The 26961-nt window shown below is 37.1% G+C and overlaps 1 protein-coding gene across 2 annotated transcripts in view; it reads right to left on the reverse strand.

Annotated features, from left to right (window-relative positions):
- The window catches only part of LOC106869970 (thymocyte selection-associated high mobility group box protein TOX), a 142401-nt gene that overhangs the window by 31542 nt on the left and 83898 nt on the right, over positions 1-26961 (reverse strand). For both annotated transcript variants that reach the window (XM_089338223.1, XM_089338224.1), the window contains exons 2-3: positions 8838-9386; positions 3535-3647 (exon numbers count right to left, since the gene is read on the reverse strand). In XM_089338223.1, coding sequence (XP_089194349.1) covers positions 3535-3647; positions 8838-9386 — 662 coding nt within the window. The remainder of the gene's footprint in view (positions 1-3534; positions 3648-8837; positions 9387-26961) is intronic.

The following is a 26961-nucleotide window of genomic DNA, read 5'->3' on the forward strand; positions in this document are numbered from 1 at the left end:
AAATGATGATGATGATCCTTCTTTGTAAAAATGGTGAAATGAGATTTGAGAGAGATTTGGCTGGTATTTCTAGCAGGTCAAACAATTACATAAAGGTTCCTTTATTTCTTTGTTTGTTTTGGTTCATATGACATTTTTGAATGTAGGTAAAAGGCCACAAGTTTGGAGGGGGTGAAGTGAAGGGTCAGTTAGATCAACTCCAGTACTTGATTGGCACTCTATTTTACTGAACTTGGAAACACAAAACACAGTTGAGCCTAGTGTGATTGGAACTTGCAACATAAAGGTACATAATTAAATATCATTCAACTGATTGTATCAATAATAATAATAATAATAATAATAATAATCCTTTCTACTATAAGCACAAGGCTTAAAATTTGGGGGGAGGGGACTAGTCAGTTACATCATCCCCAGTGCATAACTGGTACTATTTCATCAACCTTGAAAGGATGAAAGGCAAAGTCAACCTAGGTGGAATTTGAGCTTAGAACATAAGGATGGACGAAATGCTGTTAAACATTTTGCCCAGTGTGCCAGCTCGCTGCCTTAATAATAATAATAATAATAATAATAATAATAATAATCCTTTCTATTAAAGGCACACAGTCTGAAATTTTGTGGGAGGAGGTAAGTCAATTACATCTGGTGCTTGATATACTGACCCCAAAAGGATCAAAGATAAAGTGGACCTCAGCGGAATTTGATTAATAATAATAATCATAATAATTTCTCATATCTAACATATTGCCATTATTGTTTACACCCCACCCCAGTCAATTCTAAGTGAACAGATCTAAGATTAAAAGCCTTTCCAGTTATGACCACCAACATTTGTTATAGGCATCAAGGACTATGCTAGCTAATGTTTCCTCTCCTACTGAGATGGTGGGGTGTTGAGGGAAAATTTGGCAGCTATTTTAGGAAGGTTGGGTATCCAGTTAGAGGCTTGCACATTGGCTTCCCTTAACATGATAATAAAGACAGTGAATAGATGAATAGATGTAAGCATTTCAATATATTTTGTACAATGATGTCCTTTCCTGAGGCACAGTGTGTCCAGGAACTAAAATATAAATGTTCTTCCTGTGACACAACACCTTACAACACTAAAACAAACACAAGCAGACTTTGTGTGCATATATCAATGTGCTTGTACGTAAATATGAATGTGTGTGTACATGTGTGTTGTATGTAAAATGTAGGACTTTCTTTAAGTATGTGAATAAAGAGTGTGTGTGTGCGCACATACAAATATAACAGTGTGCATATAAATGTTGGAGTGTGTAGGAGAATACGTAATTGTGTGTCTGTGTGTGCTGGCATATACATGAGTGCATATCGTATATTAGGGATGTTTGGCTAAATTTAGCTGGAGGTACCGTTTTCTCATTCTTACAGATATAAAGGAGTAAGGAAAAACTAGCACACTTATGTACATGGACACACATATGAGAGAGAGGGCTAACAAGCGAGGGGAGGGGGATTAGTTAGTGTGGGTGTATAGAGGAATGGATATCCAAGTAAATGAAACTGAATGGTGGTTAAGGGATAATTTAGTATTGATCAGAATACCAATATTGAGGCATAAAGGGTGTAAGATTGAGAAGCTTCTCGGAAAAGAAAATCTGACATATCTCATAGTTTCTCCAAACCAATATTAAAAAGAGTAAATATATATATTTATATACACACACACACACAAAAAGAAAGAAATTACATAGGAAATTGTTAGAATGAACCAAGAGAGACCTGAAGGGAAAAGGAAGATCCAGTCATTGACTAATATTGCTTTAATTATTTTGACAAATATGAGAGTTAACTTCAGACATGTTTGTGTCTTATGACCTCATCTGGAAGCATAGATTTTACCGTGTTTGCCAAAGTAGTGATAAGAGAATTGTTAAGTAAATGTGCTATTTTGTACAGTGGTTGACACAGGTGTGGAATGACAGAATAATTTAGAGAATAAATTATTGAAGGCCACCACAAAAATAAAAAAAAAGTACACAACTGTGCTGCTGAGGCATGGTCTTGGTTATGATAGGGGAGAACTAATGAAAAGAACTAATGATCAGGCAAACTACCTGACCATCCCCACTGAAATATCAATAAGAACACTAAGTCTAAAATGTGTTAAGTTGTCAACAGAGTACAATGTTATTATGAGTCTTGACTCATAAACTGACCTTGTCTAATTCTATGACCACCACCACTGACATCATTGACAATCTGTTAATCTCTACAGAGCAAACCAGATAACAAAATTGATACTGACCTCATGGCCACTCTGCCCCCACACACAAAGGAGTATAACCCCTTAGCATTTAAACCAACCATATTTGGCCCAAATAGTCTACCTGTTTTATGTTGAAACCAGTCTAATCTGGCCTCTCACCACTTACCCTACGATGTCATTCTAAAAAATTATACAATCACATCATCACAATTTCAAAGCTATGAGATAATGCATGATTAATTCAAAACAAAGTGAATAAACAAGCATTAGATTTGACAGAGTAATCTGAAAGCTAAAGGGATAAAACACACTGTTAAAACAAACAGAGAAATTCACCACACCTGAGATGTAAAAGCTGTGGGCCAACTCCCAATCAAGCAGGCCAACCTTTTGCAAGAAGTGGGTTGTATGAGACACAGCTCATTATCAGGTGGGCTGCACTACTAACAAAAATTCAAGGTTATTTTCATTAGGCACTTGCGGTTTATCTTTCATTGCGATTTGCAGTTTATCTTACCCAGACTGTTTTTAAAATCTCATCACCTATCACTGAAACTTTTGCAGTCAGGTCAACAGGGCTGACCTGGGCTAATAATAACCACTAACATTACTACAGTTGTCACTCACAAACTAATGAAAGTTTCTCTATGTCAAGGGTGGGACTGTTTTAGTAGTAAGGATGAATTCCTAGTGTATAAATGGATATGAGAAAGATAATGAATCTTCATTTTTACAAATTCATACAGTCATGGCCAAAAGTTTGAAACATAGGTCTCAAAATTAAAATTTTTATATTAAATGCCCAAAGTAAAATTTAATTTGCAATATGTTATTACTTAGCCAAAAGTTTGGATTACAGGTCTGAAAATTAGAATTTTTATGCTAAATTCCCCAAGTTATATTTGGCCAGAGTATATATTGGACATAACAAATTTAATTTTTTTAAAATGTTCCAAACTTTTGACTACAACTATAAGTATACAACTTTACAAAATTTCTCAGTGGGCAGTTTTAAAATTGAATGTGAGCAAGAGGTTTGCTACCTCAGAGATAAGTTGTCAATTGATTTGTAAGAAATAGCAACTAAATCACCTTTAAATAACATCCTACTAAGTTAAAAAGAAAAGAGACAAAAATAGAAAAACACGTTGAATAGTGTAGATCACAGCTTGAAATAATACAGAAAAACAACAAAAATAAAGTTAGGATGACCTTGCTCAGTTCTGATCAAAAGTCAAACAACAACAAACATGGGAGACAGACTGTTTAGAACCAGAAATTTAACAAGAACTTACTTCTGTGGTTCATTTGGATCTTTCTTCTTCTTCTTTTTGGGTGCTTTCTGTTTCTTTATTGTACAGGTTTCCATAGATGTTTCCATGGCTGCCGTCCTTTTGATGCTGGCAAGCTGTAATGGAAGAAAGCACAATATTAAGAGTTGTATGCATATATATATATATATATATATATATATATATATATATATATATATATATGTATGTATGTATGTATATGCAGTAGAATAAGAAATAGAAAATCCTTGGTACAGTATTATATGTTCGAAAAAATGAGTAGAAATGGCTTTTCTGATAATTCTTCCACTTTAATAATTAGATGTTAATAAGTTTACAAAACACCTAATTATCAAAGTGGAAAGATTATTAGAAAAGCCATTCCTATTCATTTTCCCATATATATGTATAAAGCAAACATTGTTAACAGTAGAGAGAGAGACGATTACATCAAACCAGCACTCAACTGGTACCTATTTCATCTACCTTCTAAAGGATGAGAGGCAAGTCAACCTTGATGGAATTTGAACTCAGAACGTAACAACAGATGATATGTTCATTATTTACATTATTTACATTTGACGGATATTTGTACTCCTCTTGTTTGTTGTTAACACAATGTTTCGGCTGATATACCCTCCAGCCTTCATCAGGTGTCTTGGGGGAAATTTCGAACCTGGGTTCTTATTCCTTAGGTATTTTTTGATGTCGTTGTTATTATTATTATTATTATTATTATTATTACTATTATTATTCAAGTCACTGCTTGGAATCAAACTCGGAATCTTGGGATTAGTAGCCCGCACTCTTAACCACTACACCATATGCCCACAGGCATATGGCGTAGTGGTTCAAAATTTCCCCAAGACACTTGATGAAGGCTGGAGGGTATATCAGCCGAAACGTTGTGTTAACAACAAACAAGATGAGGACAAATATCTGTCAAATATAAATAATTTCCTCATCTCTTAAATATAGAACAGATGATATGCTGCTGGGCACTGTGAGCAATGTGGTAACAATTCTTCCAGCTTGCTGCCTTTGAAGAGTAGAAGATAATGTTGGTTTCAGATTTTGGCACAAGGCCAGCGATTTCAGTGCAGGGGCAAGTTGATTACATTGACCCCACTGCTCATCTGGTACTTATTTTTCATTGACCCCCCACCCCCAAATGAATGAAAGGCAAAGTCGACCTTGGCAAAATTTGAACTCCAAATGTAATGACAGATGAAATGTTGCTAAGCATATTGAACAGCACAGTAATGACTCTGCCAGCTCACTGCTTTAATAGAGTAGAAGATAATATTAATACATGCATAAAGGGGGGGGGGAGCTGGCAGAATCGTTAGCATGCCAGGCTAAATGATTAACAGCATTTTGTCTGTCTTTACATTCTGAGTTCAATTTCTGTCAAGGTCGACTTGGTCTTTCATCCTATCGGGGTCGATAAAATAAGAAGCAGTTGAGGACAGAGGTTGATGTAATTGATTTAACCCCTCCCCTGGAATTGCTGGCCCTGTGCAAAAAATTCACATCAGTATCAATACATGTATAGAGGTGTAGACAATGTTGATGGATGAATTACAGGTTTCTTCAACACACACACACACAGATTAAGCGAAATCATGATAACACCTGTACCAGTGGAGCGCTAACAGCACCGTTCAAGCGTGATCATTGCCAGAGCAGCTGTCTGGCTTCCGTGCCGGTAGTTCGTAGATAGCACCATTTGAGCGTGATTGTTACCAGCGTTGCCTTCCTGGCGACATTCGAGTGAGATCGTTGCCAGTGCCGCTGGACTGGCTTCTGTGCAGGTGGCACGTAAAAAACACCATTTTGAGCGTGGCCGTTGCCAGTACCGCCTGACTGGCCTTCGTGCCGGTGGCACGTAAAAGCACCCACTACATTCTCGGAGTGGTTGGCATTAGGAAGGGCATCCAGCTGTAGAAACTGTGCCAAATCAGATTGGAGCCTGGTGTAGCCACCTGGTTCACCAGTCCTCAGTCAAATCGTCCAACCCATGCTAGCATGGAAAGCGGACGTTAAACGATGATGATAATGATTTGTTTGTATGTGTATAAGCAGGAGTAGGTGGATAGTTGAATGACCAAAACAAGTTTGCTTTACAATCATGTCGTCCAAAATTAAGCTAGCTACACAACATATTGGGCAAATATCTTCAAGCATAGCCTTGATAGCAGTCGCTTGATTTTTATTAATTCTTTTTTTTTTTTAGTATTTTTGATATTTGTGTACATTCATGTGTAAGTGTTGATGGTTACACATTTACATACTTATATACGTTTCAATAGGTGGATGTTCTTTCTACCACAAACCATTTAAGTGAGAGTGAAAAATCATGGCAAACAAAGCCAAGTACTTTTCTGCAGAGTGTGGAGACAGAAGACAGCAACTACAGGGTTGAATTTGTGGCAATATAATTAGGAGTTGAACACTTTAATTTTATACACATTAAAGGTCACATGAAAAGAAGTCCTTAGTCGTTATGGTTAATTAATATAGTTCAGAGCAATAAAATGGAAGTGAACACAAAGAGATTTCTAGATAACGGTAATCAGATTCCAACCAAGGAGTTGGAAAATTTAGAAAGATAATTGGAAATGAATAATTACAGCCTTTCATTTCTACCTGATATTATGGGAGAGGCTTCTATATGATTTTTCAACCTGTTAGAAATAACAGCTAAATCTCCCTCATCATTCCTCACTATCATCTTAATAAAAAAGGAGAACACGTTGGATATGTAGTCCCAGATACCTCTAAGAAGATAGGATAGACATGGTAGAGATGCCTGTGATCACAGGTCTATTCCATCAAGGTTGACCTGGGATTAAATGACAACAATCTGACATATTTGTGTCTCAATATGCCCGATGAAGCTGGCTAAAATACTACCTTAACCCTTTCATTACCATATTTAATTTGAAACATGCTGCCATCATTTCAATTAATTTTGAAAATAATGAATTTAGTAAAATAACATGGAATTTTGATGGAAGATTTTAATTTAGATTTCTTTAACCCTTTAGCACTTAAACTGGCCATATTCAGCCCAAATATTCTACGGTTTATGTTCAAACCAGCCAGATCTGATCTCTCACACTTACCCTACAATGTCATTCTAAAAATGCGATGATCACATTATCGAACTCCCAAAGCTATCAGACAATGCATGATTAATTCAAAACAATGTGAATAAATAATCATTACATTTGACAGAGGAATCTGAATACTAAAGGGTGAAACCAAGAAGTTTGTATCATAGAACAATGTGCATTCTCAGGTGGGTTGGTATAAAAAGAGTTAACCTTTTTGATACCAACCTGCCTCAGATCACTCCTGATTCTATGATACAAATTCACTGTTTTAAAATGAACTAAATTAAAATCTCCAATCAAAATTTTGTGTTAATTTATATTCCAAACACAAGCTTAATAAGAACAAAATTATTTTAATAAATTCTTCACCGGTTTTAAAATTAACTGAAAGAAAGGCAGTGCATTTCAATAGAAATATCGTAACAAAAGGGTTAAAGTGAAGACTACACCTTCAAGTTCTAAATCTTAGAGTAGGATGCCTCAGCATAAAAACAAGATGGAAATAGCTTAATTGCTGGTTAAATCCCCAGTCTGCTGCCTCCAAATCATAGGTTTACACAAACTGAGCTGACCTACAAACAACCCCAGAAAATATCACTACTACAAATCATACACATTTATACATAGGTGCAGGAGTGGCTGTGTGGTAAGCAGCTTGCTTATCAACCACGTGGTTCTGGTTCAATCCACTGTGTGGCACCTTCGGCAAGTGTCTTCAACTATAGCCTCGGGCCGACCAAAGCCTTGTGAGTGGATTTGGTAGATGGAAACGTATATATATATATATATGTGTGTGTGTGTGTGTGTTTGTCCCCCCCCCCCACCATCGATTGACAACTGATGTTGGTGTGTTCACGTCCCTGTAACTTAGCAGTTCGGCAAAAGTGACCGATAGAGTAAGTACTAGGCTTACAAAGAATAAGCACTGGGGTCGATTTGTTTGACTAAAGGCGGTGCTCCAGCATGGCAGCAGTCAAATGACTGAAACAAATAAAAGAATAAATAATGTATAAAAAATTGTTTCCTTCTTCACATTTCATGGAGAGCACAGATGACCAGACAATCAGCTGACAGTCACATCATTGAAATCTTAATGCTTCGTTATCGTCGTCATCATTATCACCATTTAATGTCCATTTTCCATGCTGGCATGGGTTTGGCCAGAACTGGTAAGGCTAGGGGCTGCATCAAACTCCACTGTCTGTTCTGGCATGGTTTCTACAGCTGGATGTCTTTCCTAATGCCAACCATTCTACAGTGTGCACTGGGTGCTTTTTATGTGGCATGATGAATTCAAAACAATGCGAATAAATAATTATTACATTTGATGATAACCTGAATGCAAAAGGGCTAAAAATAGCAAGGTGCAAGATGAGTGAGATTTGGTTGCTGTTTCTAGTAGATTGAGCAACAATATAAAGGCTCCCTTATTTACTAGGTGGTTAGCATGCAAACTAGATGACACAGTTCACATAGTTGTACACCACAAAATGGTTCATATTGGGTGGTGCAGACCCCCTAGATGTGAGTAGGTGTCATGTGTTCTGTGCTGCGTAATTTACATTTGCAGGTAGTGCCAGCACTGTGGAACTGATGAGTTTTTCATTAGTCTGCAGCAATAAACCCAATTCCTTGAGCGTCCTACTCAAGAAAGCAAATTTCACATAATTCTATGGATCTTTATCATTTGGAAGAGAAAAGATCACATTCTGAATTTATGGTAGAATAAATCATACATTTTGAGAGAGAGAGAGAGTATTGTTGATTCAATTAACCCCAGGACTTCAGTGATACTGTAGTTTATTGACCTCAATAAAATGACAGGCAAAGCTGATTCCTGGTAGGATTTGAACTCAGAACATAGACATATCTAAATAGCACAGGATATTTTTCTCTGGCACTCTGATAAATCTATATCTGGTACCTGTCATCAGAATTGCAACTAGTTGGCAATCTCCATGTCATATGTCCGTAACCATTGAGCATGCTTGGCTTGTTTCCGATGCTGTGACTTCACTGGTTGGAGCTGGTTCAATCCTTTCCAAGTGAATGGCAATACAAGAAGTACCAATTCTGTAAATCCACTGCCCTTATATAATAATAACAATGACAATTTCTAGCATAGGTACAGGAAAGGGGTTCAGTCAAATTAATTCTAGCATAATAGACAAATATAAAACAACTGACCTGCGCCAAAGGGACACTATCATCACTATCGTCGCTGCTCTCGCGGCTTGGTGAAGACGTGGAATTTGACGTGGCTGGTGATCCTTGCTTGATGGCAGTCTGGAATCCTAACTGTGTGGTCACCTGTGAGTGGCTGATGGTCAACAAAGGCTGCTGTTCTCTCTGCATTAGTTCTGGTGGGTGCGACAAGTTTGCTGAGTAGAGGCCACCCAGGTCTGTAGGACATGACGTCGTCACCGTGTCAGTAGGGTATGTACTTTCCGAGGTCGACATAACGCTGTTTAACACACTGATATCAGGCACGTCCAGTGAGTTCTGTGGAGGGAACTTTGGTATCAATGACTGTTGGTTCTGGTTGAGTGAGTCCAGTACAGAACAGTCAACTGACAAGTCCGAGGAATGTGACAGAGGCTGTGTGAGGTTGTTTAGTTCAATGTCCAGAACTTGCTGGCCATGTAAGGCTCGTGTCTGATAGTTCAAGGCAGAATCAGCCAGCCCTAAAGGTGGAATGTTGAAGTCCTCATCTCCAAAACTTGGCGCATGGAAAGGCTAAAAGATAAGGAAGAAAAGATAAAAGGAACGTTAGAAGACTTTTATGTAAATGGGTTTTACATAAGCCACAACAACAACAACAGCAAAGAAACAAACTTAACATGATAGACTATCATGAAAATACAAAAACACATAAGTAATAATATTTTTATTCTCCTGGTTCCAGCCAATTAGCTATGTCTGTGCTGGGGTAAGTGACAATACATTTATATACTAGGAAATAATAATTAGTACATAAAATACAGAAAAATATTGATTAGTGTTTTATATCACTGGAAAATAAAATAAAAATTCTATAACATCACCATCATTTTAATGTCTACTTTTCCATACTTGCATGAACAGAGTTTATTGAGGCAAATTTTCTTCCTGTCGCCGACTCTCACCTGTTTCCAAGCAAGGTAATATTTCCCCATGGCTTGATATGTTTTTGTGCCGGTGACATGTAAAAGGCACCTGTGAAGGTAACATGTGAAAAGTACCTGTGCTGGTGACATGTAAAAGACACCCAAGTACACTCTGTGAAGTGGTTGGCATTAGGAAGGGCATCTAGCTGTAAAAACCAAACCAAAACTGACAGGAACTTGGTGCAGCTGTCCGGCTCACCAGTTCCAGTCAAATTATCAAACAGTGTAACCCATGCCAGTATTGAAAATGGATGCTAAATGATGATGAATGACATTCATTATATAATATAGATGAATATACGTTTTATATAAATGGACTGTTTCTTATTGCACAAGAGGCTGAATTTACATATGGGTAGTGAGAGTAGAATCAATGGACTCAATCCAGTCTTATTGATGTTTATCATATTGATTTAAACTCAAACCTTTAATTTGAGGGATTGGGATCATAGGATATTAAATATAAGCAAAAAATATTTCCCCAGTCATTCTGTTGTCTTTGCCATCCCTGACTAATATCATGGCAGATATTTATCTCATGAATAATAATAAACTATAATGAATGAGCCAGACAGATAGAACTCTACATGGTTGTTTGAGCTTTTTTTTTTAACCTTTTTTTTTTTTTAAAACTTGTTTCAGTTATTGGACTGCAGCTGTGCTAGAGCATCATCTTGGAGGATTTTAGTTGAACAAATTGACCCCAGGACTTATGTCTGGTACTTGTTGCATGGAGTTGAGTCAAACTGTTATTAACCCTTCAGCAGTCAGATTAATTTATCAAATTTAATGCTTAATTTATCCAAATTAAAAAAAAAAAAAATCAACCATGTAGTATCTTGTAGCTTCAAGATAGCAATGATGTGATTGTTTATTTTTAGAATGACATTGCAGGGTAGGTATGAGAGGCTGGATCTGGCCAGTTTTAACATAAAAGAGACAGAATATTTGAGCACGTTCAAATGTTGAGGGTTAAATTATATATGCAACTCTTACCAAATGTGTTGAGTGCCACTTTCTTTCGTTTGTCCACTCACGCACGTTTGTGTGTGTGCGTGTGTGTGTGTGCATGTGTGTGTGTGTGTGTGTGTGTATATGTATATATATATGACAAACTTCCAATTTCTACTCAAGTTCACTCACAAGGCACTGGCTGTCTGGGGACTATAACAGAAAACACTTGCCCAGGGTGCTGCCCAATGGGACTGAACCCAAAACCACAAGGCTGCAAAATGAGCTTCTTAACTACACATCCATGGGTAGCCAAATCTTTCTAAACCCACACTTTACTGTTCTGGGAAAATAAAGAATACGTTAGATAAAGTAGTTCTAGATATGGATTGCCTTTGATAGTAGGTTTGTCTGCTGGATCAAAGCTGACTTAAAGTCTAAGCAATGACAACAACACAAAAGTGCTACTGATGCCAAAATGACAACTGCGACTGAAGAAAGGAACAGAGTATTATTGCATCAAAAATCCAGTACAATCCAGGATAGTTAGAGTGAAAGGCAAGTTGATCCTTGTGACATTTGAATCCAGAAATGAAAGAAAGATGGAAACATAAACTAAAATTAAAAGAACCCCCCCACCCCAAAACCAAAGCAAAAAAAAAACACACAAAAAAATCTCAGGAAAAACAAAACAAGTATTTTCATCTTATTGTTTCAGTCAGCTACTGCCTTACAAAAGGCTCTAATTATCATAATTACTGAATGTGAAATGTACACATTTCATGTAATCAATGATTAAAGAAGAACATGAAATTAATTAGAAGGTAACAAACGTTGTTCCAGACAAGACAGAAAAAAGTTGTAAGTGCTGCTTTTTTCTTTCTTTTTTTTTTTTTTTAGATTTCTTGTAATTGTCAGAAAGGTAGGTAAGCAAGGTCCATCATCATCATCATCATCATTATTATTATTATTGTTATTATTATTATTATTATCATCATTATTATGTAAGTTCAATTGAAAAGAAATATATCTACAATCAAATATTTCCTCTGCATCAAGAAATAAACAAAGTCCCTTTCCTAGCAATACACACACACACACGGGGGTGGGGTGGGGTGGGAGATGTGGTAGTGTGTGAGATTAGGGTTTATAGAGCCATATATTTCAAATGCAGCATTAATGAAGGGAGTGAGTTGGGGGTGTGACAAATGTGAGGTAGGTAGGTGAGTGTATGTGTGTGTGGGGGAGCAAGGGAAGGTGATTGATGGTGTGTATGTATGTACAGTGAGTGAAGAGGTGGTGGAAAGATAAAAGGGATGGAAAATACAAAAAAAAAAAAAAATAATAATAATAATATAACAAAAAAAGAATAAAATACAAAAAAATGCATTATCTCTTGTGATGTTAGGCTGAGTATATAATTAAAGTTGTCCAGCACAGCTGACACTCTGAATAATAGTTTTCTTCTTGCTCTACCCCCAGCCTTCCCACTCCCACCGACACTCATATTAATAATGGTTTGTGAAGTGATAGGGGAGAAGGGTAGATGAGGAAACGGGGGGGGGGATTCTTCGACTTCCTCACCGCTGCCGCCACCACCACCACCATCATCTTTACAAGTTATACCACTGCCAACAATACTATATAGCAACACCCCTCCGCCTCCACCACCACCATCATCATCATCATCATCATCACTGGAAACAATACCACTGCTAATAACACTGTAGCCACCACCACCACCACCATCATTACAAGTTATACCACTGCCAACAATACTATATAGTAACATCCCTCCGCCTCCACCACCACCACCACCACCACCACCATCATCATCATCATCATCATCACTGGAAACAATACCACTGCTGATAACACTGTAGTCACCACCACCACCACCGCCAACCACAACAACATAAACTGCTTCCATGACCACCACCACAACTACAACTAGGAAGATCCCAATACTCCTCAATACTACCTCCTACACCAATGCTAATAATACTTGATTGTCACTGTTGATATCACAACTACCACCAGTACTGTATCATTAGTTGATGATGCTGCTGCTGCTACTGCACCATCAGTACCTCACCAATATCACCACCATCGATACTGGGGCCAATACCTGCCCGCGCTAAAGCTGACTGCCATAACCATCGATACTGCCACTAATACTGTGACCTCTAACATCACTATGACCACCATCACCACCACAACCAATACCTTCAGCAATGCTGTGACCACTAATAGCATTATTACCAGTACTATTACCACTAATACCATTATGAATACCGACCACCACCAATACTGTAATTGTCTCACTAATACCTTCCATTCTGGCTGCAATCAGCTTCAGAGCACAGCAGCTGTTGACCACTACTGAGGCATTAAAACTACAGTTTTGTTTAAGGATAAAAGTAGAACTATATACATGATCAAAGAACTTCACTATTGATGGCAGAGTCAGGGTTTGGGGGCAAGATATGAGAGAGTGGGGGGGGGGCAGTTGTGAGAAAGGGAAGCTGCGTTGTGGTTCTTTAATGCAGTAGTGGTAGTGGTGGTGATGATGGGGAGAATGGAATAGATAAATATTTGATGGTATTGTTATAAAAACATTAACAAAAGAAAAAAAAGAAAACCAGGACAGTAAATTTAACGAGGGAAGAGAAAATATTTAATAGCTGGAATATTTCCTTTCAGTAATAAGACAAGGTCTATTTTGCTTGGTTTGGGAGATATAATTAATTGAACCGATGACCACAGAGTATATTAATTTATAGGCAACACTATCTTAAAAGGACAAAAGGAGGAATAGTTAATAAGACCTCAATGGAATTTGGACTGGAACTTAAGGTTACTTAATTCCATATCATAAATCACTTTATTCATGATGATGATGATGATGATGATGACTACGGTTGTAAAATAGATACACAAGAAAACAAAAGCATCAATATCTTTTATCTTTTACTTGTTTCAGTCATTAGACTGTGGCCATGCTGAGGAACCGCCTTGAAGAATTCTTAGTCGAATGAATTGACCCTAGTACTTATAGGGACACAAACAAACCATCACTGGTTGTCAAGTGGTGGTGAGGAATAAACATACACACATACAACAGGCTTCTTTCAGTTTCCGTCTAACAAATCCACTCACAAGGCTTTGGTCAGCCCGAGGCTATAGTAGAAGATGCTTGCCTAAAGTACAACGCAGTGGGACTGAACCCAGAACTATGTGATTAGGAAGCTAACTTCTTACCACACATCCACACTTGTGCCTTACTCTGTCAAATGTAAAGCTTGTTTATTCACATTGTTTTGAATAAATCATACAATATTTTGAAGCTACAAGACTTTGATGTGATTGTTTATTTTTTAGAATGACATGGTATGGTAGGTGCGAGAGGCCAGATCAGGCCAGTTTGAACATAAAATAGGTAGAATATTTGGGCTGGATAAGGCTGGTTTTGAATGCTAAAGGGAGTGTGAGACATAGAACAACAATCTCTAACAGTCTGCTGCAATTTAGTCTCAGGTCAATCTTGATGAGCAAACCCACAATCAGAAACATTTCATCTATGAACACCTTTTTTAAGGTCTCTTGGACTACATTATTCTTAATGCACTCATTTCTTTAATCTGGCAAGGTATAATTTGGGAGAGATTTAACTGCTACTTCTAGCAAGCTGAACTCTCAATGGTGGTAGTGTATGCATGTGTGTATGTGTGTGTGTGTGTGCGTGCGCTCACTCTGCTTGGAATAAAATTATAACAATTAGAATAATTGAACCATACAACAGTTAACAAATTTTGCCATTGAGCAAGCTGAAAGGAACAATGTAACCAGTAAATTCTTCCAAAAGTGTCTTAAAATGATATTAATCGAATGAAATGAAAGAAAGAATCCATGCCATTAATAATTAAATCAGTTCTTAATTGTGAAGATGTGTGTAGCACCCACTACACTCTCGGAGTGGTTGGCATTAGGAAGGGCATCCAGCTGTAGAAACACTGCCAGATCAGACTGGAGCCTGGTGCAGCCTCCTGGCTTTCCAGACCCCAGTTGAACCGTCCAACCCATGCCAGCATGGAAAGCGGACATTAAACAATGATGATGATGATGTGGCTTAGTGGTTAGGGTATTTTAGCTCATGAGAGTAAGGTTGTGTGTTCAACTACCAGTGGTTCATTGTATTCTTGAGCAAGATACTTTATTTCACATTGCTCCAGTCCACTCCAGTGGCAAAAATTAAGTTGTACCTGTATTATTTCAAAGGGCCAACCATGTCACATTCTGTGCCATGCTAAATCTCCTTGAAAACTATGTTAAGGTTATGTGTATCTGTGGAGTGTTAGCCACTTGAATGTTAATTTCTCAAGCAGGCTGTTCCACTGATTGGATCAACTGTAACACCTGTCATCATAACCAATGGAGTTCCAGCCAGTTCTCAATTAAAGAGAAAAAAAAAAAAAAACCAATCAAATGACATGTTCTTTCAAAGTAAGCTGATGATTAATGAATGTGATTTATATATGCTGTGTATCAATAAAAAGGTACAAATGACAACATGTGCGTAGTGTGTGTACTTAGCATTGAAAAAAATGTCAGATGTTTGCTCTAATCTGGTTTATGCTAATTTCTAGTATAGGCACACATTTACACATTCTGGGGAGAAATATGTATAATCAATTCAATTTTCTCCAATATTTGATTGGTATTTTATTTTGGCCACAAAAAGAGATGAAACGTTAAACTCATCATGCCAAGATTTGGACTCCTAAAGCTAAATACCACAAGCACTTAATGGATTTTACCAATCCACTTAACACTTTAGCATTTACATTACTCTGTCAAATGTAATGCTTATTTATTCACATTGTTTCAAATTAATCAGGCATTATCTTGTAAATTTGATGATGTTATTGCTAATTTTTAGAATGACATTGTAGGGTAGGTATAAGAGGTCAGATTTAGTCAGTTTGAATGTAAAGCAGGTAGAATAATTGGGTTGGATATGGCTGGTTAATCTGGTATTTAATAACAGCAGTACAGCTTAATAGACCACCATGTAGAGTTTAAGCCTATAGCAGAGCTAGGAAAAAAGTGTTAATTCATAATTTATGAGGAGCTGACAAGGTTGACCTACTGATTATAACACCATGAGTTAATACCTTACAGTTACAGACATTGTACAATGTGTGTTGCCTTCTAATTTGTCAGAGCAACAAACAGCAGTTGCATCCTTCTGTATGGATAACACTAAGAATGGCAAAACCAGTTGTGAAAAGTGCTTCAACAAAGACTGTCTCAAGAAAAGAAATCAAAGATGAAATAAAAAACTACTAAAACTCTGGTAGTGCCATAATAGATAAACTTGGTTGCAGCTGGCTAATGAGAGTGTCTGCATAGGTGCCCAACCTGCCAGAAATAGAAGCCAGATCTCTCTCTCAAATCAAACTTAATGTAAAGTGAGATGGAAATGACTGGCACATCTTTGATTCTAAGTCTACTGGATGAGAGTTGATTCCAGGGAAAGGATCAAACAATTTCTGTCATATAAACAAATACTGTATAAGAACTCTAATGGCTGTAGATTCTGTTTGATTCTCTTCCCTTAAAGATCTATTCCTGTATTAAACTAATCTCTTCAAACTATTAATCTCCTCTATCAATCTTTATTACTTTAGCCAGGTTCCCAAAATAGGTTAAAGAGAGACAATAAGAGGGAAGGAATATGTATGGGGATTAGGTAAGGATCAGAGTTTAATCTCTTAAAGCCCAACATTGCGCCTAAGAGTTAACATGAAATACTGGCTGAATCAGTACGACATGAGAGATGATGTCATGACATGGAAATAATTTTACATAACTTCACAATGTCTAGGACTGCTGAGAACACAAGGAAATGGTGTTAGGTGGTGATTAAGCCAGAGGAAGGTTAAGGAAAAGGGGCTGATTTAATACAAGATAGAAAGTAAAAAGAACAGGACACAGAGAAGTGCATGACCCAAATAGTATAAAATATGTAAATGGTTGTGAAGGCATTGATACAGAAATAGTTGCTGTTTAGCTCCAGGTCAGCTCTGATCAAACAAACCTATAGCACATCCACATACTCTTCTATTCTTTTACTGGTTTCAGTCACCGAACTATGGCCATGCTGGGGCACAAAAGTTATCTTAGTCTGATGTTTATTTTACTGAATTGCTAATTTAAGCATTTTGATTAAATATCAGCTGTTAGCAGAGATAAACATAAATAACAAAGAGTAACCTATATTGCTCTGGCCTCTGTAGTATATTTCCAACTTTGAAAAGAAAATGTAAAGAAATAAATGGCAATCAAACAAATGGATACAGTTGTAAAAAACAAAAAAATTACAATCTGCGAAGCACTCAAGAAAAATGTTTTGTAAATGTTAAATGACAATAACAAAATTACCACCACTGCCACTAACAACAACAACAACAACTTATTTAATGATGTTGCACACCAAATAGGTGATAGAGATTAAATCACTTTCAGACAATGGAAAAAATGTGTCAAAAGAGAGTACCTCTTTGCTCAAGGTATTTAACCAATAAAAGCAAGGAAGAAAATGACACAGTTCTGTCCACAAAAGAAGTTTGGTCAATGTATGACAAGATGTTTATTCTCTTGATGGAAGCAAGGCATATGGAAATGTGTGCATGTGTATATCTATATCTATCTATCTATATATATATATATATATTAAGGTAGGGCTTGAGAATGATATGCTGACCTGCAGGACAGTGCTGCAGTATGGAGGTAGAGAAGAGATATAAGGGTCACAACTAGAGGCATTGGTGCTGAATGGATAGAGTGGGGGAGGACATCCAGATGTGACGACCTCTTAAAGACTAAATAACTACACTTGAATTGTAGTTGATAATAGAAGCAGAGAAATGACCAACCAAACAAAAGGTGCAGGGCAGAAAGTCCACTTGTAATGCACAAGAGCCCAAGCCACACCAGGTATTTGAGAGAGAGAGAGAGAGAGAGAGAGAGAGAGGCTAATAGACAGCAGATGCTCATTACTTCCCATACCTGCTGTTCCTGTTATATACAACCACTTATTTCAGGTCCAAGGGTAATAAGAACGAAGCAGAGACAAATGGAATAATCATATTCTCCACTGACATCACCACCCTCCAGCACAAAGCCAGCCAAAATCTCTTCAACCAGTAATTCTGTTCCAATATCTTGCAGCAATGGAAGAAGAGATAGCTATAATGGTACCTGGAGAACTACGAGAAACTGAGACAGGAAAAAAAAAAAAAAAAAAAAAAAAAAAAAAAATTTAAAAAATGAAAAAGAAAAGCCATAACAGAAAGCAAGTAGGATGCTGGAAATCCTTGCATGAAAAGGATCTTTCCCACTTCCTGGGAGAACTTGAGGGAATAGCTGAATTCTGAAAGAGGACATGAGGAATATTGTGCTGGTTGAAGTGCAGATGGGGGTTGGGGCAATAAGAATGAACGCAAAAATATAAAAATTTTGGTGAAAATAGCACCACAAGTCCAAAAAGAAACCCATGTTTCCAGAAGTGAATTATTCAAACCTTAAAGAATTCCTCTCAACACATGGCTATGCTGTTCCCTCACCACTCCTGCTCATGATCAGAGATGCACATATTGTCAGCCACTAAGGGACATGCTCAACTGGTTAAGGCTCAGCTAAAGCCAAAAATGCTCATGGGTAAATCTGAAGCACTCAATTTGCAGAACATGATTGAAATAAAAAAAAAGAAAAATAATGGCAATGTCCTGATTTTGCCTAGGTGGCAGTATCTTACGTCTTTTGGGATGGGTCACCTATATTTGTTTTGTGAACTATATTCTCTACCTGTTTTAATATATTGGTTTCAAATTTTGGCATGGGGCTAGGAATTTCAGAGAAGGGGTTAAGCTGATTACATCAACTTCAGTGCTCAGCTAGTACTTATACCCCCCAAAAGAATGAAAGGCAAAGTTGACCTTGGGGGAGTTTGAACTCAGAGTGTAAAAACAAACAAAATGTCACTAAGCATTTTGCCAGGTGGGCTCACAATTCTGCCAGCTCAAGACCTTTACCTGTTTTAATATATTACATTTTCCTTCAGCCCCCATTTATTGCATATTTGTATACTCTCATGATTTGGTCTGTATGTATGGGCCCTTGTGGCAAATAAAGAAAAAATTTCTTAAGCTAACTGTGGCTGGCGTGTGGTTCAGCTTTTGATTATTATTATTATTATTATACAAGCAAACTACAAATGTTAATTTAGGAATATTTAAAAAGTAAAAAAGAAAAAAAAGGATTTAATTAATTTTCTACATAATCATTCTTAAAAAAATTAATGGAAACTAAAAGCAGAAAAAGTTAGGAATATATTTAAAAAAAAATTAATTAAAGGTTTAATCGATGCAGACAGATGATTTAATTAGCTTAATGATTTCAATTTTAGTCATGAGGTTGTTCTTTTTTTCTTTTTTTTTTTTACATTAAATCAAAGAGGTGGGGGAAAATAGTAATTCAACCTCATAATATTACTGATACTAATTTTATTCATGTGCTACAATTTGCACAGTGAAATATAAGTAGTACAGAATATCTCGGGTATCTTAGTTTTTGAAATAACTAAACCATATCTTTGCATGTTGTAAAACGTGACCAAAAGGGTTAGTATTAGGAACAGGGTGGGGGGTATCTAACTTATACTAGCATGGAAAAGTGGACATATGGAATATTTATGAACCAGCGAAGATCTTGCATGGTCCCTATACATGCTGGAAGGAGCCAGTCAGGTGTCCCTTAACCTTTTAACATTTAAAGTGGCTATATCTGGCCCAAGTATTCTATCTGTTTTATGGTCAAACTGGACAGATCTGGCATCTTGCACCTACCCTTCAATATCATTCTAAAAATAATGAATCACATTATTGAACATTTCACAGAGACATGTACTCTTAATGAAGTTCTCAGGGAGTTTCAACACAACACAGGATGTGACAAGGATGGCCCTTTGAATTACAGGTACTACTTAATTTTTGCTAGCTGAGTGGACTGGAGCAACATGAAATAAAGAGTCTTGCTCAAGAACACAACGTGCCACCTAGAATTGAACTCATGACCTCAGGATTGTGAGCTGAATACCTTAACCACTAAGCCAGGCACCTCACACTTATTATAAAAGGAATCATGATTACATAGCATCCATCTGTGGCCATTCTGTCTATGCTGTGTTAATACTGCTCTAAAATTTGAAGTTCATTTTAAAACTAGCTAAAAAAAAAAATCTTGCTGAGTGAGATTTGGCTGCTACATTGGGCAAGTCAAGCAATTGTGTATGTTTTTGGAGTAAGCCTTAGCCTTTATCTTCAATTACAATTCTAGTGGCAAGTGCTTTTGTTTTGGTTTTTAAATTCCAGAATACTTGTCTTATTGTTAATTACCTCACCATAGAGAGAAACAGAAGTCTACTTCAAGTAATGAGACCAAAGCAAATGAAATGAGGTATAAAAATTCTGCAGTGGAGTTAGAACTGATTATTCATGGAGATAAGGAGGAGTATCAATATGCATTCAGCATCTTTACCTTTCAAATAGGAAAATAAAAGCAGAGTGTGTATGCTTGTGTCACATACACTCAATACATAACTGAAGAAAGTAGAAGCTGGAGTAGTAAAGATACTGGTACAGTTTAGATGTGCTTAAAGTATATTTGACTTTAGAGCTTGAGGAAATTAATCCAATCTCATATGTCAGTTGAGATAGCTGACAATACAGCAGCAGAACTAACTGGGGTTTGGGGAAGTGTTTGTAGATAGGAGTGGGGCTCCAAGAGACACCACAGGCTTGCTTTAGTTTTTGATTTCCAAGGAGTTCTGTGGGACAAAAGCAAACAAAACTATGAAATACAAGGAAGTAGATGGACACATACACATACATACAGAGAGGAAAATAAGCTTTCACAAACAGAACTGTATTGAAATTGCCATAAAGAAAATGAAACAACATACATGCACACAGCAACAACAACAACAACAACAACAAACTTCTCATGTGTAGTTAATGACTTTTTGGACAAGAGAAAAATAATAGACATTTACAAAAGAGGTCTAATTGAATTTTCTAATAAGCTAAATAAAGTGTTGGGAATAGAAACGTGGCTTGTTATAGAATTTATTCTCAGAGTTGAATGAAACGGTAATTACAATAATGGCGGAAGACAAATAGACAATTGAAAGCATTGAGAAATGGGAAAGAATCTCAAAAGAATTGTTAAGTGGATCACACACAGGAATCCTTTGAGATTTACAGCAAGAGCAAGCTGCTGTGGAATATAGAAGAAGTGCTGTTGTAGTTGATAGGATTGAAATGAAATTGAAATATTTTGAAGAACAAAATAAAATAAATGATGAAATAAAGATTTTTCTTTAATGAATCAATATGAAGAATGGAGAATTATGAAGGAATATTGAATGCTGACTACCTAGGTTGGAACCAGAATAAATTTGTCAACTGATTTAGCATAATTATCATTATCACTATTATTATTATTCCACCAAGGTCAAATTTCCCTTTCATTCTTTCAGGGTTGACAAAATAAAATACTAGAAACCACCGTAGCTCCTCCCACAAAAATTTTTGGCCTTGGGCCTTGTGCCAAAAATTTTAAGGGAAGGAGGAGATTAGCTGAGAAACTGTTATTATTATTGTTTTTATTAATCAACACTTTCATAGAACTTCATATTTTAAGACTTCCTTTTGTGTGTACATCTCTCTCTCTTTCTCTCTCTCTCTCTTTCTCTCTCTCTCTCTCTCTATATATATATTCTTTTACTTGTTTCAATCACCTGACTGCAGCCATGGTGGAGCACCACCTCAAAGGGTTTCAGTCGAACAAATCGACTCCAGGACTTATTTTTGAAGCCTAGTATACATTCTATTGGTCTTTTTTGCCAAACCACTAAGTTACAGGGACATAAACACACCAACACCAGTTGTCAAATGGTGATGGGAGGACAAATACAGATGCACACACAAATACACACACACACATATATATATGATGGGCTTCTTCCAGTTTCCATCTAATGACTCCACTCACAAGGCTTTGGTTGGCCCAAGGCTATAGAGAAGACATTTGCCCAAGGTGCCATGCAGTGGGACTGAACCTGGAACCATGTGGTTGGGAAGCAACCTTCTTACCACACAGCCACGATGTATATATTTTCTATCTGACTGCTTGCATTAGACTTCCTGTTTGAACATGACAATATTCATTAGATTGATACTTTCAAAACTCTCTGATCTATATATATATATAGAGTCATATTACACAGATTGTGTGTGTATTAATTTATGATGCAATAGAGCTACTCCCTAAGTCCTGAATCTCTTTTAAGTCTTAACTCCATTTCATATTCTAAATAGAATACAATAACAATAAAAGCATTCTCACCAATTATCACATAAAAAGTTTATATAAAATGATTACACGTGGCACCTTGGGCAAGTATCTTCTACTATAGCCTCGGGCTGACCAAAGCCTTGTGAGTGGATTTGGTAGACGGAAACTGAAAGAACCCCGTTGCATATATATATATATATATATATATATATATATATATATATATATATATATACATATATATATGTATGTATGTGCATATGTTTGTGTGTCTGTGTTTGTCTCCCAACATTGCTTGACAACCGATGCCGGTGTGTTTATGTCCCTGTAACTTAGTGGTTTGGCAAAAGAGACCAATAAAATAAGTACTAGGCTTACAAAGAATAAGTCCTGGAGTCGATTTCTTCGACTAAAGGCGGTGCTCCAGGCACTGATGTTGTAAATAACCAACTGGCTTATTTGGCACTTTAACAACAACACATCCACATTAAGTTGGATATTAAGATTACTTTTTTTGGTATTAACATTGCTTCTGTTGCTAATAATTACACACACACACACACATACATATATATATACATACATATCTATCTATCTATCTATCTATCTATCTATCTATCTATCTATCTATCTATCTATCTATCTATCTATCTATCTATATATATATATATATATATATATATATATATATAAGCAATGTTAATTCTCTAAATGAAGTATTAACAGTAACTGCACGATAAAGTGTAGTATATTGCCACTTAAGTGTGGCTGACCCCTAGGGGTGGATGTTACTGTTGCTTTTAGCCCCAGGAGGACATCTCCTCCAGCTGGCTTATCGACACACGACTGTGTCCTGTTTGCCAAGGGAAGTTATCCCTCTCACCTCGATCTGCAGCACGAACGTATCCGGATTTCAGGGTTATTTCCCTTCGTCGGCGTCCGACAGCTGATGACCTTGGTGAGAGAGACAAAAACCTGGCAAACTTATATCTTCTTTTCCAGTGAAATTCTTCACTGATATTGAAAAGGTGAAAACAAGCAATGTTAATTCTCTAAATGAAGTATTAACAGTAACTGCACGATAAAGTGTAGTATATTGCCACTTAAGTGTGGCTGACCCCTAGGGGTGGATGTTACTGTTGCTTTTAGCCCCAGGAGGACATCTCCTCCAGCTGGCTTATCGACACACGACTGTGTCCTGTTTGCCAAGGGAAGTTATCCCTCTCACCTCGATCTGCAGCACGAACGTATCCGGATTTCAGGGTTATTTCCCTTCGTCGGCGTCCGACAGCTGATGACCTTGGTGAGAGAGACAAAAACCTTGGCAAACAGGACACAGTCGTGTGTCGATAAGCCAGCTGGAGGAGATGTCCTCCTGGGGCTAAAAGCAACAGTAACATCCACCCCTAAGGGTCAGCCACACTTAAGTGGCAATATACTACACTATATATATATATATATATATATATATATATATATGTATATGTATGTATGTATGTATTAATTCGGCCAGCAAAGCCATCAATGAACTGTCTGATGATGGCTTAGCTTGCCAAAACTTCAAAGTCACCATCAAGACAATTCTTGTTAAAGAATAATTTGTACTCTACCAAATATATTAATTCAAAACTGTTTTTATCTATAAGACAAAAGCAAATAAACACACACATATATATATATTATATACATAAAATGTACTGGTAACATGTCAGAAAGTACCTGTCTGGTGCCACATTTTAAGTACCTGTGCCAGTGCCATATATAAAGCACCCATGCTGGTGCCACAGAATAGGCACCTGGTACACTCTATAAAGTGGTTGGCATTAGGAAGGGCATCCAACTGTAGAAACCATGCCAAAGCAGACAATTGGAGCCTGGACAGCTCTTCGGTCGGCCAGATCCTGTCAAACCATGCCTGCATGGAAAACAGATTGATGATGATGTTATATATATATAAAACATGATCATCATTTTAAAGCCCATTTTTCCATTCCGGTTGCCAACTGTCACCTGTTTGCAAGCCAATATCTTCCCCATGGTGAGGCATATTTTCACCGGAAATAAAAAACACCATTTTCATGATGACTCCTGTTTAGAACTATCATGCGATGTCAAGATGAGGATGCACATGCACACACATAATGAGATTCATTCAGTTTCTTATTTCTTATTTCTTTATTGCCCACAAGGGGCTAAACATAGAGGGGACAAACAAGGACAGACAAATGGATTAAATCGATTACATTGACCCCAGTGCATAACTGGTACTTAATTTATCAACCCCGAAAGGACGAAAGGCAAAGTCGACCTCGGCGGAATTTGAACTCAGAACGTAGCGGCAGACAAAATACCGCTAAGCATTTCGCCCAGCACGCTAATGTTTCTGCCAGCTCATTCAGTTTCTATCTACTACCAAATCCACTTGTAAGGTCTTGGGTTAGCCTAAGGCTATAATAGAAGACATGCTCAGGGTAACATGCAATGTAACTGAACTCAAAATTATGTAGTCTGGAAGCAAACTTCTTAACCACACAACCATGCCTGAGTCTACATCTATGTACGAATGTGTGTGTGCACGCACGTGTGTACATGGATAAAGTTTTTATTAGTGCTATTACTTTCATGCCTGGATGAATAAATCATTATGATAAGAACAATACCCTCTGTCACTATACAAACAGTGCAAAGAGTTGTAGTTAAGATTATTATGTGTATCAGAGCATGAAAATCAACAGAGCAGTGGAACTTTGCCATGTTCCAAGGACAAAAGCAATCAGTCCAGGGTATACTTCAACTGATACCCAGAATGCATTTATTTAAACAAATACATCTTAGAGTTTAACAGTGTGAACCAACCACCCTGAATCCAATTTGGATCAAGTCACACATGCTCCCCCCTCCCAACACTTTTTTTTTTTAAATAACAAAATCTGGAACTAATCACACACACAGCTCATACATGCCCTGGTTCCATTCTGAAAGTGGAGTGGGCAGCAGTAAGGGCATATTTTTATCTACAGCACACAGAGGTACAAAGATCACACACGCGTGCTCTCTCTCTCTCTCTCTCTCACACACACACACACAACACCAATTACACAGTGTGCTTGTGGGTTAATGAAATGAACTATGTAGCAACACAGTTCAATAGTGCACAACTAATGTATTTATGTCTAGAGGTGTACAGGAGGTTATTAAAATGCCAATGATTCATATACGAATACTTGTTGTTTAGCCCTGGGTCAACACAATTTTGCATTCCGTGGACTTTTTCATCATCTCAGCTATGAGAGCAAGGACACACATGTATTTATATAACACACACACTTGTGTATATGTAGTGTACAATAGCACGTGTACTCTGATTGACAGAATACTCCAAATATTGTCAACAAAGCAGGAATTTTTTAAAAAGGTAACATAATGCATTGCATAGAAGATTTACCATGATGGTTGTTATGAAGATTAACATTCAATGATTACACTGCAACAAGTTTTACTAAAACTTTTGTTACCATAATTTTCTGTTTTTCACGTCTATTTATTACTAGAATTCAGAGTGTCTGTTCCAAAGAATGATATTACTTTTTGTATCTCTTTACTCTTTTACTTGTTTCAGTCATTTGACTGCGGCCACGCTGGAGCACCGCCTTTTAGTCGAGCAAATCGACCCCAGGACTTATTCTTTGGAAGCCTAGTACTTATTCTATCAATCTCTTTTGCCGAACCGCTAAGTTACGGGACATAAACACACCAGCATCGGTTGTCAAGTGATGTTGGGGGGACAAACACAGACACAAACATATACACACACATACATATATATCTTTCAGTTTCTGTCTATCAAATCCACTCACAAGGCTTTGGTCGGCCCGAGGCTATAGTTGAAGACACTTGCCCAAGGTGCCACGCAGTGGGAATGAACCCGGAACCATGTGGTTGGTAAGCAAGCTACTGACCACACAGCCACTCCTGCGCCTATCAACCATTTTAAGATTTATAACCCTAATTCTGACTTCCATTTTTTGGGAGAGTGACTTGCTCTCTAGTGAACAGTTCTTTAACCAAGAAATCTAAAATCATATCTTTAAATATCTAAAAACCATATTTTTCTGTTTCATAGCATTTTCTGGAGTTATTCTCAATGCTGTGGAAGTAGAGAATGCAAAAAGGCCACCAGATATACTGTTATACTTTTAGATACAATGTTGGAACCAAGTAAATATAAAAATGTGCAAGGTGCTAAATTCTAGATAACATAAAAACCATATTAAAATGTAGTCTATTGGTGACCAAGACAAGTCTTAAATCCCACCTCATTTAATATGTAGAAGTTGTTAATCTATTTTAGATTAAAAAATTATTTGCATGGTGTATGAGACCCGAAATGATAATTTATGCAGTTATTCTTAATATGTTCAGGAAGATTCAAATAAAAATATGCTGGTTGCTGTTGCATATGTCACAGGAGAACAACTTCTCTATTTTATGATGACAGTCTGTTTGCAGCACACATGGCTCACAAGCAGGCTCAAAGGTCAAGCTGCTTCTGGCTGATGAGGTACATGTTGAAACACTTGTGTCCCTGACTCCCTTGCACCAATGAGCTGGGTATGTTATGAACACACAGCCATCATAAAAGCAAGAAGTTCTTCTGTGACATACACAACAGCAACTAACATATTTGCATTTGAGTCTGCTGGAATGTATTGAGAATAAACATGCAAATCACTGTTTATTTTAGGGTAAGAATTACAAGAAAAGTTAAGCTCTCCGCTATTCCCAGAATATGGAGA

Source organism: Octopus bimaculoides, chromosome 20, assembly GCF_046866305.1.
Source record: "Octopus bimaculoides isolate indiv1 chromosome 20, ASM4686630v1, whole genome shotgun sequence".
Classification (NCBI taxonomy): Eukaryota; Metazoa; Mollusca; class Cephalopoda; order Octopoda; family Octopodidae; genus Octopus; species Octopus bimaculoides.